The sequence below is a fragment of the Urocitellus parryii genome, chromosome 11 (genome assembly GCF_045843805.1).
Source record: "Urocitellus parryii isolate mUroPar1 chromosome 11, mUroPar1.hap1, whole genome shotgun sequence".
NCBI lineage: Eukaryota > Metazoa > Chordata > Mammalia > Rodentia > Sciuridae > Urocitellus > Urocitellus parryii.
The window spans coordinates 108202450-108221070 of record NC_135541.1 but is presented as its reverse complement, the minus strand read 5'-3'; the positions used below and the strand labels follow the sequence as shown (position 1 = coordinate 108221070).

Sequence of the window (18621 nt, the reverse complement as noted above, 5' to 3'; positions counted from 1 at the left end):
TTTCTTAGAATAAGAATGGATGCTAATGGTACCTTTTAATCTAAAGCCTTCATTTTAACTATCCCCTGCTAAGGGTCAAATGGGATGCTTCTCTAATTGACAGGAAATTGTACAGCATGATACAAATAGTATATGCCAGTCTTTTCAACTTAACAGGCAGGGTCTGACTCACTAAGTCTGGGGTAGGGTCTGAGACCCTGCATTTCTAACCACATCCAACAATGTGTCTGGGCCACATTCTATGTGGCCAGGGTATAGGGTAGTCCCTCTTCTATACCTTTTCCAATGTTGTTTTTCCACTTCAAATGACCTTCCTAATTTCAAACCCTCTCAACCCAAGGTTCAAAGTTCATCTCAATCTCACCTGTCTTTCTGAAGTCTCCAATAACCACTTTAGACTGCAGTCTCCTTTCTTAATTTCTGAAGCATCAGTTGGTTGGATTACTTAATAGGCAAAATATTGTTTTCTGTCATTATTTGTGTAGATTGAGTCAAATTCTAATTTTCTAATGACTTTTTATGTCCTTTAGGAAAAAACCTTAACATTCTTCTTTATCCATTCCAAACACCCAACACACCAATCATATATAACAGCCTATCATATGTATTTTTTAAACCAACCCCTCATAGAATGCTGGAACAAAAATCGTGCATTGAAAACCAGTAGTTCTTGAACCTAGTTTTTGTTACCACCACTAACTAAGACTGGACAAATTATTTTATACACATCTGTTTATCTCAAGTAAAATGGGAATATCACCACCTGACCACCTTCCTTCTGTTGTTATTGTTATTATTGGTACTGGGGATTGAATTCAGGGGCGCTTAACCACTGAGCCATATCCCCAGACTTTTTTTTTTTTTTTTTTTTGTATTTTATTTAGATACAGGGTCTCACTGAGTTGCTTAGGAACTTGCTAAGTTGCTGAGGCTGGCTTTGAACTCGCAATCCTCCAACTTCAGCCTCCTGAGTCACTGGGATTTACAGGTGTGCAGCACCGCACCTGGCCCTCCTTCTGTTATTTAATTTTAATTGAAATCTTTTGATTTTAGCAAGCGCCAACACTTTGGAACACACTGTATTATGCACCTCAGATGATAACCAACAAGGATTGGAAGCAGTCCCTTCCTTCGAGGCACACACCTTCCAGTGAAGATAGCAAATACATCCAAAGTTGTAAACACAGGGCAGATTGTGATGGGAGCCCAGTGAGCCACCATAGAAACCAAGTTCAAGAGAGCACAGGAAAAAGGAGATGTGAATTCTACCCACGGGAAGTAGGGGCAAGTTGTGAATGTCGCACTTGAGTAAGGTAGTGAAGACTGCTGGGGAATTAATTAAAACCGAACTCAGGGGAAGGAATTCTTCGGCAAGAGCAACTACCTAATCAGAGTCAGGAGAGTAAGGAACACATATTTAGGGTTTTATGTCTCATGACAGGGCCAGCTCAGTTTTTTCCAAAATCAGTTCTTCACGTATCTTTACGAGAGACTGGGATGTCCATCTTCTGGGTGATATTATTTACTAATCTTTTTTGTTTGCTCTGCAGTGCTGAGGCCTGAACCCAGCACCTCACAATGCTAGGCAAGCCCTCTGCCCCTGAGTCGTGTCCCCAGCCCACTAGTCTTCTTGCAAATCATTCAGAGTTTTTAACTTAAGTAAATTAACATAAAAATAAGATTTGATGTCAATACAGATATCAGTTGTCAGATGGAACTATCAACAACAAACCCACGGTTAAAAAGCCACATACTGGCTAGAATGTTTTCATCTAAGGCTGGCCCTAAGAGATATCTGCAGGCAAGATGGATGTGAAACTGAAGGAGCGGTTATTCTTAGTTTACAGGCTCAGAAGTTCGGGACAGGTGCTTTCATGCCTCCCATACTCTGTCATTCATTGGCTGGCTCACCCAGTTGGTGTGGCATGGAAGCTGGTCCTACAACTCCTCCCCCTTCTTCTGTATCCTCCTTTTGCCTCTCTGACTCCTGGGCCAGGTATGTCTAAAAGGCATTCACTCCATCCAGGTTGGAGGCAGTGAGAATGGCACCAATGCCAGTCAATTCGGATGGACTCCAGCTCCTATCTATCCTCCCAGGAGCCTGCCCTGCAGGCGTCCTGCTCCATATCACATGCTGAGACCACAGCCTTAAAGGAGCTGCTCAACCAGCTGCCACAAGAGCATGAGGTCAAACTTCCATAATGTATCACTCATCAGTATATACATAATGTCTCTCTCTCTCCCCCTCTGTCTCTCTTACACACACACACACACACACACACACACACGCACACATCTCCATTCTAGGGTTCTGCTCCTTGCCTCTCTGGTTGAGCTATGACTCCTACAACCTTAAACATATATGGTAAAATATTTGCATTTACTAAATCTGGAAGTAGATGCGTGTGTGTGTGTGTGTGTGTGTGTGTGTGAGAGAGAGAGAGAGAGAGAGAGAGAGAGAGAGAGAGAGAGAGACAGACATTAATCTCTGTATTTTTCCATTTGAAATGTTTCCTGGTTTAAAAATGAATAACAAATAGGATGAAACAGAATGATGGTATTAGGTCATGTTTTCTGCCAAAGTCTGAACCTCCGTTAATTCTTCCATTCTAGCTTATTCCCTTTGTTAAAATAGAAATATCTGTGGATGTTTTGAGAAGTGCTAGTGCCAAATGAGATTTTCCCCTTCAATAAGGGACTGAAGAAGTGGAAAAGAAATCACCCTCTCACATGATAGGTCAACGCTACTTAATACAATATCCATACGCCTCCAACTCTACTGCACAGGCTATTCTTTAGGACATCAAGAGAATGCAGCTGGAGATGGGATTAGAAATAGCAGAGGGGGTAACCTGGAATCAAGAACAATGGTGAGACGGTATCACTGAAAAGAGGGCAGAAATATGTCTTCCTCTTGGACGCTGACTTTTGACAGGGAAGGAACTTCTCTGTGGAGAAACCTGCTAGGTGAGGATAAAAATAAATTCGGAAGCAAAGAATTTGGAGAGTTTATATCAAATGACCTCTATGTTTATTCATGATGTGGGAACAGTACTCATCAGGGGAATGAGAGGACTGGAAATTTGGATTTAAAGACAGTAGTAATCTATCCACAGGCAAGAAGTGAATCCAGAACAAAAGAATGGCCCAACACCACAGGCCAAGTGGGATTCTGAAATGAGAAAAAGAGGGACAACCTGTGTAATCAAAGAATAATAATATGCTATATATAAGCCTTTAAAAAAATACAAGGGAGTTCATCCATGAGCTCAGCAAGGCATGTGAAATGTAGCTGGGCCACAAAATTGCGTGTTAATACACATTTCTGCAAAAAAAGAGACAAGGGTGCATATTTATATGATAGAAGGTCTGGAAAGCTATACACCAAAAAGGTGAGCATATTTTACCTCCAGGTGGTACAAAATTCTGGTGATCCCTTTCTCTTTTCTTTTCTGTTTTCCATTAAGTCTACAATTCCATTTACTGCTTGCGGAGTACTGTAGGATTCCCAAGAATGCAGGCCCTTGTTTGTTTGAGTGTTAGGGCAAAGAAGTCGGAGGGGACGCTGCCAACCTCTATATGTCTTTGGATTTGATGACCTCTTTCTTCTAAGGCAGCCTCTAACGACCGTGAGGAACCAAGCTCGAGGCCCATTAGTTACAGGGTACCAGACAACTTTAAGAAATCTTAAACCCACAAAACAAACTAAACTTTCACGGCCCAGCCATTTCCAAGAGCGCAGTTGATGGAGGGGTCATTTGCCCAAGGTCACCAGCCCCCTTGCAGCACAGTGGCACAGCATGCAAGTCCAGTGTTCTTTCTGCCCTATTCACATGGCTGTTATATTTTTAAGTCTTCTTTCGTGCTAACTTGGAAGGTAATACCTTCTTTTTCTAGGTACATGTCAGAGAGCTATGGGGGGGGGCCTTGCCGGGCATGCGACTGGGGGTCTGGGTGCTTCAAAAGAATAAGACTATCTGATTTTCAAAGCATAGCCCCACATTTTGAAATATTCTGAACCCAAGGAGCCCTCTACATCTTCTGGAGGCCTCCTGCATCTCCATAGCCTCCCTGGAAGGAAATGTCTGACAGATGTGCAGCTTCATCTGCTTTACACCAGGGGGCAGTGCCTACCTAAAGACAACTTTTCCTAGGAGTCTCAGGGGGGCAGCGTGGCCCCACCCACCTGAACTGGTGGAAGGAACACCAGGCAAACATTCCCCAACTCATCCTAAACTCTCAAGGGATCCAAGCTCCAGGTCACTGTCTGAGGATCAAAAGAAAACTGTGAGGGTAGGAGCAGCAACATGCGCTAGAGTCACCATGAATAAGCTCTTACTCATGCCACAGGTTCCCACCATGGCTGAACCCTGGTGGTGCCCAAGGCTGGTCTCAATGACTGTCATATATAAGATCTTCACTTGTTTATGGCATGAACTCGGTCGCTGGGGTACGGCACTGAATTTAGAAGAACTAGTTATCATCTCAGTCATATCTCATCAAGAATGTGGTCTACCTAGGAATCTCCTGTGGAGGGAAGGACACAGTGACAAAGGAAGGGAAGGTGAGTTGTGTTCAACACAAAGTTTAATAAAGCACCTTGCACAAAACTCACTCCATCCTACCCTCCTGTGTTAAATGACAACTCACTATAGAAAAAGACTTAAGGGATAGCAACACAAAAGAATAAACACTATACTCACCCAGAAAACTGGAGCATTCTCTCCCACTTCTATATAATTTCTTATCTTTACATAGCAAATTGAACAAAACAAGACTCACAAACCCACCATGACAACAAACAAAGGATAAAACTTCATCAAATATCCTTCAGATTTTTTTTTAAATGCAGTATTACAAATACAGATGAAATCTTCCTTTATACCGCACCCAAATTCCACCCCTTCTTTTCCTTCCCAAGAGGCAACCAATCACATGACTTGGTCTAAATGGTCTCTATACATTCATAAGCCATATATAATATGGTTTCATGTGCTTTAAATTTTATGTTAAGAATATCTGATATATTAATAACATTAAAATTTATATTGTACTTATCTCTGCCTTTTTTTGCACTTAACATTGTTTTAGAGGTCCATCTGTAGAGTTACATAAAGATCTAGTTATTTCATTTTAGTTGCTGTGGTCTAACAAATATATATCACACCTTAACATCTCTTTGAAAGTATTTCTTGGGTTTTGTTATTAAAAAATGATGTCCACCAATGGATGAGTGGATAAACAACTGTGGTACACGTAGATATAAGAATATTATTTGACCATAAAAAGGAATGAAATACTGGTATGTGCTGTAATGTGAATGAACCTGGCAGGAGAAGCCAGGTTAAAAAAGGTCATACACTGTATGATTCCATTAATATTAAATAGGCGACATCGATAAGTCCATAGAGACAAAAGAGCACATTTGTGGTTGCAAGGGGCTGGGGGAGGAGAAATGGGGACTAACAGTCCGATGAGTTGAGGAGTCTCTTTTAGAGTGGTCACATATTGTGTTAGGTAGAGATAATAGTTTTACAACACGGTGAAAGCACTAGAAGTCTCTGGATTGTTAACTTTAAGATGGTCAGTTTTTCTTAAATGGTTCATTTTAAGTTATATGAATTTCACCTCAATTGAAAAAAAGAAATCCTGGGCAGCGGGTGTCACTCAGTGGTAATATGTGAAGCCTTGGGTTCAATCCCCATCATGGCAAAAAAATAAAAATAAAAACAATGCAGTAATAAACTCTTATATGCATGTTCAAGATACACTACTGGCATGCCCCTGGTGCAAACACCGGGTTTTAATTTTACTAGATGGTGCCATATTGTTCTCTAAACTAGGTAGTTCCTATTTCTGCTCATTTTCATCACACGGATGGACTTTTTAGTGTTTGCTAATATAAGAAGTGTGAAATGGTATGTCACAGTCATTCAATACACCCGTCCTGGATGACCACTGAAGGTAAACATCTTTTCGTGTGTTGACTAGGATAGGTTCCTCTCCTGAAAAATACCGACTCACTCATTTCACTTCCTAAAATGCCATAAAAAGTATATTTATTGCACAGCACCATTAATGCCTTGGTAGTGCTAGGGTTTGAAAAATAAGGTTGAGAGTTTTAAGGGTTTACATAAAAATCAATGCATTCATGCCCATCAGAATACCGTATCTCAAGACAAGGTTCACAGCCCCGCATCACAATTTGGCTGTTGAAACTAAGGCATGTTACAGAGTACATGTTCCTGTTTGTCAATGAACAGTTCCAATTTTGTGCAGATTATACTACAACCTAAGATTCATGATCCTAAGGAAAATGAAGGGGCTGGAGCCTCTGGCTTAGAACAAAGAAAGCAGGATCCATTTTTGTTTTATGTGTAAGATAAGGAAAAAAAAAAAACAAGAATTTTACTGCCTCCTGCCTCCTCCAGACAGCGTGGCAAATGCGCACACACAAACGCAAATACCGCACGGTGATGATGGCAACAGCTCTAACACACCTTGGAGAAGAGAACAGCATAAACTAAACAGAATTATTCATATTTGAATACCAAAAATAACTCTTCCCCTAGGGAAGGCAAGTGTATATTTTGATAGTAAGAATTTTTCTGTTAAAATTGTAAATCTTATTGCTTATTCATAAGTCGACTACTTTTATATAAGGCAATCTTTTTCGTATTTCTTCATGTACTTTCAAACCAGGAACGTGTGTCATGAAGGCATCCGCATCTAATCGTGCCAAAGAGAAATCGACAAAATCTTCATCTATTCTTTATGTGTCTGAGAGCTGACCACTACAGAGATTCAAGATTGTGTTTGCAAGGCGGGTGAAGGGAAGTCTCTTAGCCAAGGAAACTGGAGAGTGTGGCTGCTTTTGATAATATACACCATGCTCTTGGTAATTCAAGAAAGCCGTTCGCCTAGGACCTTCAGAGTTGCTGTGGGATATGGTTTTGCTCTCTTAGTCTGAACTTGATGTATTTGAAGCAAAGGGAGTTTAAAAAAAATTTAAAAATAAAAACAATGCTCCCCAAGGATGAAAACGTAAAAGGGCCATCAAGTGTCCATCTCTGTCCCTCTAGTGTTGTGCGCCCTGGCTGTCGTGAGTCGTTATCAAATCGCAGAGGCGAAAAGGCTGAAGTGATGCTCCCCTGCTCTATCAGAGCTTCTGTTCCGCAGATCTGCACCTTCCCTGCTCCATGGTAAGAAAAGTCCTTTGGTGTTAAAAACAGACAAACATCAATTTCCTTCCATTTAAGGCAATTCTGTGAAAAGGGTTTCTTACTTTTCCTCTGTGGGGGAACATTTCCCCATCCCCCACCAGAAAGATGAATTCATCCATGATACAACTGTGTCATAGGTCTCCCAGCACTCCCACTTTACAGGCCAACTCCTCTATCCCCAAAAATCTCCAGCCACAGTCTCAGTAGAGAGGTGTTTGGGGAAATCCCTTCTCATATCCAGGACTGTTTTCTGTGGACCTATGGCCACTTGGATCATGCACATCAACGAGGAAGTTAAGTCCTCACAATCATGTGGGGACTGTGAAGGATTCGCTCCGGCCTGAACTCCTCCAGTGGCACAGGTGTCCGTCCCAGGTGCCCGCCCCAGGTGCCCGCCCCAGGTGCCCGCCCAGCCCACACCTACAAGATCAACAGTCACTTATTGCCAACAACACTCCAGGACCTGATCCCTGTGTGGCAAACACGGATCATATGTCAGCCAAGGGTTAGTGAACCATCATGGCCACGGGCTTGGAACTTTTTGGTAGCAAACTTCAACAAACTAGGTCAACCATAAATAAAAGTAAATAAGAGAAACTCAACAAGTCCTGACCCAGAATCCTCGCCTTTTCAGTACAATACCACTCAAGACTAGCTTATTCTCAGTCAGTGGATACCTGGCTAGCTTGGTAAGAAGAGGATAACACAGGAAAGTGGAAGGTAGGGATAGGGAGGTGGGATTGCTCAGAGAAGGAATATGTTCCCGGAATTCTTGGTTAGAACAAGAATATTCTCAAAAAAAAAATTTTTTTTTTTTTGTAAACTAAGATCAGATATCATGGTTGTGATTTTATTTTCTCTGTATTAATTACTCTCATGATTCAGCATAAAAATATTTCTTCCACAGAAAAAGTGTATTAAAACCTAAAACAAGTTTAAAAGAACTTCTGAATGCCATGTATTTGGGAGCTGAAAACTTGTTCTACTACAAGAAAGAACTGTCTCCACCACTCAGTCCATCATTGGAACCATTTTTTCCCCCCTGCTGGTGTTGAAATCAACTGAACTTTTGAACATTTTAATGGAAAAAGAGGATGAAAAGTCAACTTTTACCTCCTCCCATATTCCTGTTGCGCCACCGCCTTAGGTGAGTCTTAAGCAACTGGTGGACCAGAGGTTATGCCCATGATCAGCCTGTACTTCCTGCAGAATAACTACCAACACGTGTTAACTAGTTGCTTTTTAACTGTCAGCCTGCCACACCCCACCACCGCTGGAAAGCCAGCCTCCTGCAGGCAGGGGCCTTGATTTGTTCAGCATTGTGTTCCTGTGCTTAGAACCTGCAAGGCGCACGGTTCAATGTTCTGACTGCAAGAATGAGTAAGTAAGTGGCTGGCTCTAGTAGGTACTAATAGAGGAATCTGAATGAAATGCCTTTAGAATATTGGAAGAAGCAACTGACGTCAAATGGGCCCTTTAAGTTGGCGAGAGAGGAGTAAATGCCTGCCTGGAAGCTAATGTGTAGTGATCTTTTAAGCATATGGAACCCACATTTTTTAAGCTGGGATGTGCAAGCAGGTTCTGAGAATTCTATACAATAAAGAAGGGATTCCATCTGGTAACCACATATTGCAGATGGCAGTATTTGGCTTATAAAATTCTCAACCCAAGGCTGGCCTGAGGGCTGAATGATCCAGCAGAACTTAGAAATAAACCCTATGCATGCAAGCCCCTGCAACAGGAAGACCCCCTGAAACCCAGAAAAGGCTGGTCAGTAGATGCCCGGAGCTGAAGGAGGCCACCCTAGATCCAGCCTTTAGTGTGTTTGTCATCAGAGCCTTCTCTGTGTCCTAGATGCCAAGGGGACAGCGCCACAGGTTACAGTAACATTTCCCTTTCATTTTTGCAGCCTGTTTCAGAAGGTATTGGTATTTGGCTTCCCTCACTAACCAGCGCCTGGGGGCTTCAAGTGCCTCCCCTAAACCCTCCAGCCACCGCCCCAGGTGGCGGGGTGGGAGCCGGAGTCGAGCCAGCGAGGCTCTGCGGCCGGCAGGCGACCGCGGCGTCGCGGGACCCAGGCCACCGCGCCCTGCCCCGCCCCAGCGCGCGCTCCACCCCGGCGGGGAGCAGAACGCGGGCCTGGGCCGGGCGGGGCCGGGAGCGGACGCGGGGCGCGGGCCTCGGGGCCGGCCTCGAGGAGAGGTGGGGGCTGCGGACTCACCTGCAGCAGCACGGCCAGCAGGAAGCACAAGTACATCTGGTAGATGCCCATCTCCCCCACCGCCTGGAACGCCTCCTCCACCTCCATGGCCCCGCGCCCCGGAGCCGGCGCCGCGCGAGCCCGGGGAGCCGTGGAGGCGGCGGGGAGCGGCGCGCGGAGGCCGGTTTCGGGGGCCAAGGGGCGCACCGGGGGCTGGGACCCCGCCGCGCGCTGGGGATGCGGGGCTGGCTGGCGGCCCTCCCCGCGGGCCTCCGGGCTTCCTGTCAGAAACAATTTTTTGAGAGCGACCGCTGCGTGCGTCGGCTCCAGCGAGAGGAAAGAGGAAGTGGGTGCGGCGGGAGGCGCCCTTTGGGATGGAGAAACACCGGGAGGGGCGGCATCGTGCGCGCTCCGCCGCCCGGTTCTCGGGCCGCCGCGGTCGGGGGCCTGGACTGACCAGCGGAGCGCGCGGGTGGGAGGGCGCGGGGCCGGGTGGAATTCCCACCCTCTTCTGTGCTGGCCCTGGGTGAAGTGCCCAGACACGTCAGCCAGTGATCGTGAGCCCTGAGATACACTCGCTTATATAAGTATGCAGCAGGCGCAAAGTCAACACGGAGAGCTAAGAATAGTCTGTAGGGCAAGTGATGGGCACCCAGGTGTTTAAAGGTTGCCTGCGGGGCTGGAGAGGTAGGGAAAGACGTGGCAGGGCAGGGCCGAGGGACACTGATGGCCCATCTTAGTCCCCTGATGCCTCCCTCTCAAGCCAAAGTGTTCTTTTTAACAACTGTATAATATTCTGTTGTCCCTACAATGACCCTGATACAGTATTGAATAGAAGTGGTGACCTGGGACTGTCCTTGGCTTGCCAGCATCTTTGTTATGCTTCAGAAATTATCCATTAACTATTATGTCTGTTGTAGTTTATGGGTTGCTGCCCTTGCTGCTCTCTCTGAACCATATAGATTTAGTCTATTCTGGGGGCAGGGATGCTCTTTAGTGGGGGCTGGGAGAGGGAAAGGGAAATACCACTTTTACTTATTTATTTCTATAAATGCTTGTTTAGTTTTTCTGTTGCTTTTGAAATAGGCTTGTTCACGGTTTTCTCTTAGGGTTTGTAAGAATCATGCTCTCTTTGTATTTATGTCCCGTTTTTCATTCTTAATATTGTTCTTTTTTTTTTTTTTTTTTTTAGAGAGAGAGAGAGAGAGGAGAGAATTTTTTAAATATTTATTTATTTATTTATTTTAGTTCTCGGCGGACACAACATCTTTGTTGGTATGTGGTGCTGAGGATCGAACCCGGGACGCACGCATGCCAGGCGAGCGCGCTACCGCTTGAGCCACATCCCCAGTCCCTAATATTGTTCATTTTTATTGTCGCATTCTTATTAGTCTTGTCTAGAGGTTTGTCTACTTTGTAATTCTTTTAAACAACCAACTTTTGTGTTGTTTCTCTTTCTATAAAGAAATATATGAATATAATTCTAATAGAATATAGTTCATGGATTCCGTCAATTCTTTTCATTGCCTTTTGATACTCTGTAACTCTTACACTAGCTAAGGGATTTGAAAGCTTATTTACTTTCTATTCTTTTTTTTTAAAGAATAATTCCATTGAAAGATATACACTTCTAAGAACTACTTGTCTCACTAGTTTTGTTAGTGATACTTTTGTGTAAATAGTTTTAATCTTTCATGACCGTAATTTGTTGGTTAATACCAATAAACTGCCAGGCACAGGTGCCCATGATCCCAGCTGCCCAGGAGGCTGAGGCGGGAAAATCACCAGTTCAGAGCCAGCCCCAGCTCTTTGGTGAGGTCCTAAGCAACCTAGCCAGACCCAGTCCCAGAATAAAATATTGAAAGGGATGGGGAGGTGGCTCAGTGGTTAAACACCCTGAGTTCAATTCCCAGTACCAAAAAATTAATTAATTAACTATGGTTAGTGCGTTTTAAAAATAGTTTCCAGTTAAAGGTCATTACTATTTTTTTTTTAGCTTTTTGATTGGTGTTTATCCATTTAAATGTTTTATGGACAAAGCTAATATTAAATACTGGAAATTGTTCTCATAAGAAAGCTAAAACAATAATATGTCGTCATTTTTAAATGTATTATATGTCTTGAAAATAATATATGGTTTCCATGTCTTCGGTGCAGAATTTTATATAATCTAATAGACAAAGCTTGCTAATTTTATTAAAGTTGTCTGTATTATTACTGAATTGTAAGATAGATATATCAGCTTTTAATAAACGTATCAAAACCTTCCACAATCATCACTCTGCGTCTTTATCTTTTTTTCTTTATAAGCTCATAAAAGTACTAACTGAATCATTCTTTTTATCATGATGAAAAGCTCTTTTCTCTTTTAATGCTTTTTTGTCTTCATTTTTATCTTGTCTGATATTAGCCTTGCTGCATCCCCTTGTTTTTGTTGTTATTCGTGTTTTCCTTGTCACCTTTGATTCTTGTTTCATCATTCTACATTCATCCTTTTGGTTTTATTCTGCTTTAGGCATCTTTATGGAAAGAGGTCTTCTTCTTCCCATCCAGTTTGCTAGTCTCCATCTTTTAATAAGAGAGTTAAATTCATTTATATTTATTGGGAGTGATATCATTGAAATGATTTTCATCCTCTCGTTTTGTGTTTTCTGTTTGCCACCTTCTTTCTTTTAACTTTCTGTCCATCTGTTGGGTTGTTAGAACTATTTTTATACTGCCTTCTCTTTTACTATTTTGGAGAGCTCTATTATTATTATTATTATTATTATTATTATTATTCCTACATTTTAAAAAAATATAGAGAGAGAAAAGAGAGAGAATTTTTTTAATATTTATTTTTCAGTTTTCAGTGGACACAACATCTTTATTTTTTATTTTATATGGTGCTGAGGATTGAACCCAGCGCCCCGTGCATGCCAGGCGAGCGGTTTACCGCTTGAGCCACATCCCCAGCCCCTATTCCTACATTTTTGATGTCCACATAACCATACACTTTTCCACAAGGCTGATTGTTATTTAATAACTCTCTCTTATTACAGGTGCATGCCTGTAATCCCAGAGGTTCTAGAGGCCAAGGCAGGAGGATCACCAGGCCCTAAGCAATTTAGCAAGACCCTGTTTCAGACGAGATCGTGCGCGTTCAGGGTGGTATGGCCGTAGACAAGACCCTGTTTCAAAATAAAAAATAAAAAGACAGGGGACTTGGCTCAGGGGTTAAGTGACCTGGGTTCACTTAACTACTAAAAGAAAAACTGAGAAAAACTAAGAAAGACATAAATGTGTTTTGTTTTGGAAAACTCTGTTAGTTAAGAAGCGACTATAATGATGCTGAACGTACCTACATGGAAGATCTATAGGAAGTTGTTTGATTAGGAAGAAAACTTCCGTTACTTCCATTGTTAAGAAAGATTCTTCTTAACTTAGAAATAATAGGAAAGCAAGAAGGGTGCATGAAGAGCCCAGACACAGAAGTGACAGGTCAACTTGCAGATTGTTTTTTACATTCAATGGGAAAGATAATCTATCATTTCATTGTCCGGTGGGCATTAACTTATTGAGTATGTAATCTAGCAATCTAACATTTTTTTTTCCTGTAAATAACCATTTTCTGAAATGCTCTTAGAATCAGCTTTACTCTATTAGTTCCCTCATCAATTATTGAACTGAATAAAATCCTTTACTTGAGTTCATTATGCTTTGGAAAAAGAGTCATGTTTTTTTTTAACTTTAAAAATTTTTCCCCCTTACATCATGATGTGTCCATCAAGTGAAAAAATCAGTTGTTAAAATTAATATTTTACATGACACATAGTTAATACATTGTTTAATTTGAAGTTAGATTCTTTCATTACTCCTTAAAATTTTGTGTATATTTTAAGTGAACTAAAAAATCAATTTTTATTCACTCATACTCAGACATATATATACCAGATGCATATGGTGAGGACAGAAAGTATAATCTGGGGAGTATCTGAAATGGGGCCTCAGGGTTGACAGAGGACAGATATGCAGTGCTAAGAAGCTGGACACTGTCCTGCAGCCAATGGGGAATCACTGAGGTATTGTTCTAAGTTGGAGTGACGTGATTTAAATAAGACAAGTTGGCAGCAGTGGAAATGGAAAATGCATCTAACACCTGTTGAGAGACTATTATAAGGGCCTCGGCAAGACCCAATGAGAATTTAAGCCAGAAGAATGGCTATAGGAATGGAGAAGTCAAGTCATACTTAAAAAGTAAAATCTGCAAAAGTTGCTAGTGATTGCATTTTGCAACTAGAGATTAGGAAGAAATCAGCAAGGACTCCCATTTTTGGTCATGGTTGCCAAACAGAAACAGTAGAGGTATTATTAATTGAGATAAGTAACACAACAGTGGAGTAGGTTTGTGGTGGAAGGTGGAGGGGCCTTTGACAGGAATGGTGGGGCCAAAAGGCATTGCTCTTTTAAATAGCTATTGCCCCTTTAAGATCCTGCCCTTCCCCCTTAACCCACCCAGGCCCCTGCTGGATTTCCATGCCCTAATTTACAGTCTGCAGCAGAGCATCTGAGCATGCGCTGGAGGAAGAACCAGACTAATTAAAGCTCTCCTGAGGTTCAAGGTACTGCATCTGTGTCTCTTAGCAGAGTTCCATTTTGAGAGCATGTTTTCCCCCATCTGACCATTTTTTTTCTCATTTTTCTTCTTTTTCAGTCTTTTTCTACTGTGGTTTTGTAGTCTCTACATCCTTCTTTTATAACTCAGGAGTAATGCACATTTTTTTTTAATAATAAAAATTTAAAACAATGTTTAGAATACAGCATCACCTAAACACCCTTTGGTTCATGAAAGGGGAAAAAAAATAACTATACTTGCTAAATTTCATAAAGCTTGGAAGCAAATATAATCAATTGTTATCTTTTTTTTTTTTTAACTACAAACCCTGTGCACCTACTACCCACTGCCATGTCTTTTGCTTCAATGGTAATTGGGTGACCCAGATGGCTACTGAAATTTGATGTGTAAGATAAATGGACTTTATGTATAGGAACAATTCTTTCAAATCCTTGAAAATGAATGCTTTCTCCCAGCCTAAATGTACCCAGAGGTACTGCATTTTTTAAAAATTCAAAAAAAAAAAAAAAAAACAAAAAAACCCCCATGTTTCTTCTGTGTAAACCTTCATCAGGCTGAGAGTGCATTTATTGATAGTTTGTCACAGCAGCACACCATAATAAGGACAGCCAAAGTAGGAATACCCATGTCCACACTAAATTGATACAAACTCAGCAATGGGACGGGAATAAACAGATCACAGGAGAGCTAGAAGTATTTCCGGGGAGGTATCTGGGAGAAAGGAGAAAGAAGCAAGAAGACAAAGGGAAGAAAAACAAAAAGAAAATGGAATTAGCCGGGAGATGGAGGTTTCCCTATCTTTGGGCCTCCCAAAGCTACAACTTTCATTCAGAAAACATCGTTAAGTGGTGAAAAGCACATATTAAAATAGACCCAAATTTAATATGGAGAAATTGGCCATTTTCATGTCTCTAACCTTAGCAAAAAAAAAAAAAAAAAAAAAAATGGGTGTAAGTAAGTAGAGCTGGGTCTAAAATTCAGGAAATTAGCCATTAATTGTGCTTGAACTGAGCAGTGTTTTGCTCACTGAAGAGCCCAGTTTTACATGTTGTCCAAGAGGCGCTGAGCTGAGATAATAGGGCATTCATTTAATTCAACAAATACATTCCTGAGTGCCCATTTTTAATAAAAATGTCAGTGGTGTTATTGTTCTTTTTGTTATTATTGTTACTGCTCCTCTTTCTTACATGGGATAGTTCTAGAACTAGAAGAAAAGGACTGAAATGATGAGTTTGCTGTACTCCTGGGGTTAATAAATCGAGGCTATGATTCAGTACAATGGATGAAAATTTGCCCTGTACAGTTTCCTGGGATTATGTACGGATGCTCCCTGGAACAGCCTGAACCACTTTCGTTGGTGGAGTATCACAGAACAATGATAATAACCTACATCTCAAGAGGCTCAACCCCACTGGGCTTTGCAAATTAAGAACAGCAACTCATATTGCTTTCAGAAAATAGGAAGCCAATGTGGATTTCAGAGAATTGCATTCGATGCCCTTGGTCAACTCAGGCTCAGAAAGGACAGAGTCATGACGACTAAAGCATTCTGAAAACCGTACACTCATTCCACAAATGATTGCTGAGCACCTATCCTGTGCTGGACCTTGTTTGGGGCTAAGAATACACACTGTGCTAAACCAGAAAAAGTGGCGATCGCATTCCTGTGTAGGACTTTTCCTTCTTGGCAACAGTTCAGGGAGGGATGGGAAATAGCAAGGAGGAAGAGGGAGCTGTAGGTGGTGGGAATTGCACACTTTCTCAGTTATCTGATCATAAAATCAACCCCAAATCATGGTGAACCAAGTGCTGAGATTATTAAGGAGGATGGTGCCCATTAAGTCTTCCTCAGTCTAGTGACTCTTCTCTGCATTGTAATCTGCCTTAGCTAAAAAGAAGGCTGCCGAATCTTCTCTCCCTATGGTGAGTGGCACTTAGTAGAAAGTTGCATTCATGCACAAACTCACAAAGAGCATTTGCTTGATTTTCAGAACCAAATTAATCCCTAATTTACTGGCACACACACACATTTGAGCCAAAAGATCATATTGCATGTTACAAAATATAAATTCATCGTCTTTATCAGTCTTCATTTGCATAAGCAGAGTGTCTTATTCTCAGCCAAACAGAACAAATCAAATCCTCCTGTAACTTATCTGTTCCAACACGAGACTGAATATAATCAGCATCACTTTCCATTCCTACAGATTATCTATCTCGGTCAAGACTGTTCACCCTCTTTTAGTCCTGAGACCTTTTGCAAATCTAATAAAAGTTATGGGTAGTTTTCAAAAAACGGGGGTGCAGGGTGCTCTCTTCTACACACCAATATAATTTGAATATATTGGTTTTTTTTTAATCACCAAGTCCAACCTCTACATTGTAAAAATGATAAACTGAGGCTTAGAAAGATTAAATAATATTCATAAAATGGTTAAAGGACATACATCGGCAGAGTAGTAGTACATGAAACCAACTTCACCAAAGTTTGTGCTTCTCCCAGTCCCGGCTCCCAAAGACCACCCTGGGTAGTTTTCCATCCATGAAACTCTTTTTCTTTTCTGGAAATATTTATATGTAACAACATTATCTTTGAAACACAGCTGTCCTCTGATTCCCTTATAAACATTCCCAGATCCACAGTGATTCTAGAATTGGGATGTAAGCTGAATGAGGCCTTCGCTCCCTCTCCCAAGCGCATATGCCCAGCTCAGCAGCAGGCCTACAGTCACAAAGGCATGCACACAGTAGAGTTCTCATCTGTTCTGCGTGAAACCAGAGAATGGAATCGCTTTGAGCTTTCCTTGGTGAGTCATTCCCCACTCCATGGCCATTCTGCTTTTGACCTGAAAAAACGAGGCCACAAAGATGAGGCACCACCAGGCCTGTTCCTCATTGGTCTATGGAAGTCTGGCATATGGCTAATTACAATGCGCCCCTCCTTAAGTGCCCTAACAATCCACCAAAGGCTGTTTTGTCCCTCTGGTTCACCGTTGTTGCTAGCACTTTTTACAGACAAAGCACTCCGCAGTTCCTCTGGAGGTACTTTTTAATTTCAGACAGATGATGGTAGGCGATGGACTCTCTGCCTGGGTTGTTAATGCTGTGTCTCAGCCTGACCTGTTGAATGGCTATGTTCCTAACAATGTGGCATTTGCCATTTATGACGTCTGGGTGACCAACTTTCCTTTCCCTTGCCACCTTCCTCCCCTGGTGGAGACAGAGTCCATCGAGGAAGAAATGAAAAACTAAGGTAGGTGAAGGAAAATTGAGATGAAATTTTAGGAACAAAATATCTGTGTCATAACATAATTTAATAGGAGTGATAATAAAGATTCAGAGGGAGTCATTTTGGTTTTGTGGTTTTATTTTTATCATTGCTCTCTTCAAGCTACGTGTTTATGAGCCCTCCCCGCCCCCCCAACAGATGTGCTCAGTGGCGAGGAGATGGGTGTCTCTTAGAGCAACATATAATGGAAAGATATTGCCTCAATGTTAGTTTTTAACTTGTTATATATTAAAATGCAAGCAGATAATTAAACATCACTTAAGCAAAGAGGACTTTTCTGCTTAATGAAGTGGCTGGCATGAGGAGATGTTCTGGCAGAGATGGTACATCTGACATTGGGTAGAGAAGGGCAGGATGAATTTAGTCTCAAGGATGAATTTAGTCCCAAATATGAGCATGGCAGCATGATGTGCTCAACTAAGACCTATGTTTTCTATTTTCCTGCATCCAGGGAGAAACTAAAATCATGATCTCTATTTCCCTTACTGGCATGGGGCAGTGAATAAATAAATGAGTTTTCATTTAAGATGGTAAATAGAAATATGTTGAAGAGTTTGGAATTCTGAAGTTTAAGTTTCGTACAGACTGAGTATCCCTCATTCTAAATACTTGGGACCAGAGTGTTTCAAACTTCTATTTTTCAGATTCTGGAGTATGTGCATATAGGGAATGGGATGTCTGGGATATGGGACCAAAGACTAAACAGGAAATCCATTGACGTTTCATCCACCTTATACACATAGCCTATAGATGATTTTATAAAATCTTTTTGGAGTGCCTGCATTTTGACTGCAACCTATCACAAGAGATTAGGTGTGGAAATTTTTGCCTGTGGTATAGTGTTGGCACTCAAAAAGTTTTGGAATGTGGAAGAGTTCAGATTTTTAGTTTTTGGAATAGGATACTACCTGTAGTAGGATTTGGATGTTACCTGTAGAAACATTTTAGGAAATTAAGTGATTTATGGATTAAAGTAATATGGACCAGCTGAGTTCTCTACCATGTGAACCGAAAAGCTGATAATATGGGAGATTTTCAAATTAACATTTAGCTTTAAGATCAATATTAATGCAATGCATATCTTTAGAGGTGGCCTAGACTCCCAGATGGAGGGAGTGGGTAGGTGAGAAAATTTGTTTTTTCTGCATTAACCCTTATTTGCTTGATTTGACCCATGGCCAACACAGTTTTGATAAAGACAAATATTTCAAATGATCTCTTGAACTTTAATGGTTTCCTTTTAACTAATATTTCTCTTTTCATTGTAAGGGTACCTTTAAAAGTGTCTTTAAAG

At 41.5% G+C, this 18621-nt stretch overlaps 1 protein-coding gene across 1 annotated transcript in view; it reads right to left on the bottom strand.

The window, feature by feature from the left end:
- Slc22a15 (solute carrier family 22 member 15) overlaps positions 1–9531 on the bottom strand; it is a 68368-nt gene extending 58837 nt beyond the window's left edge. The window contains exon 1 of the mRNA XM_026394172.2: positions 9445–9531. Coding sequence (XP_026249957.1) covers positions 9445–9531 — 87 coding nt within the window. The remainder of the gene's footprint in view (positions 1–9444) is intronic.
- Between the last annotated feature and the right edge of the window lie 9090 nt (positions 9532–18621).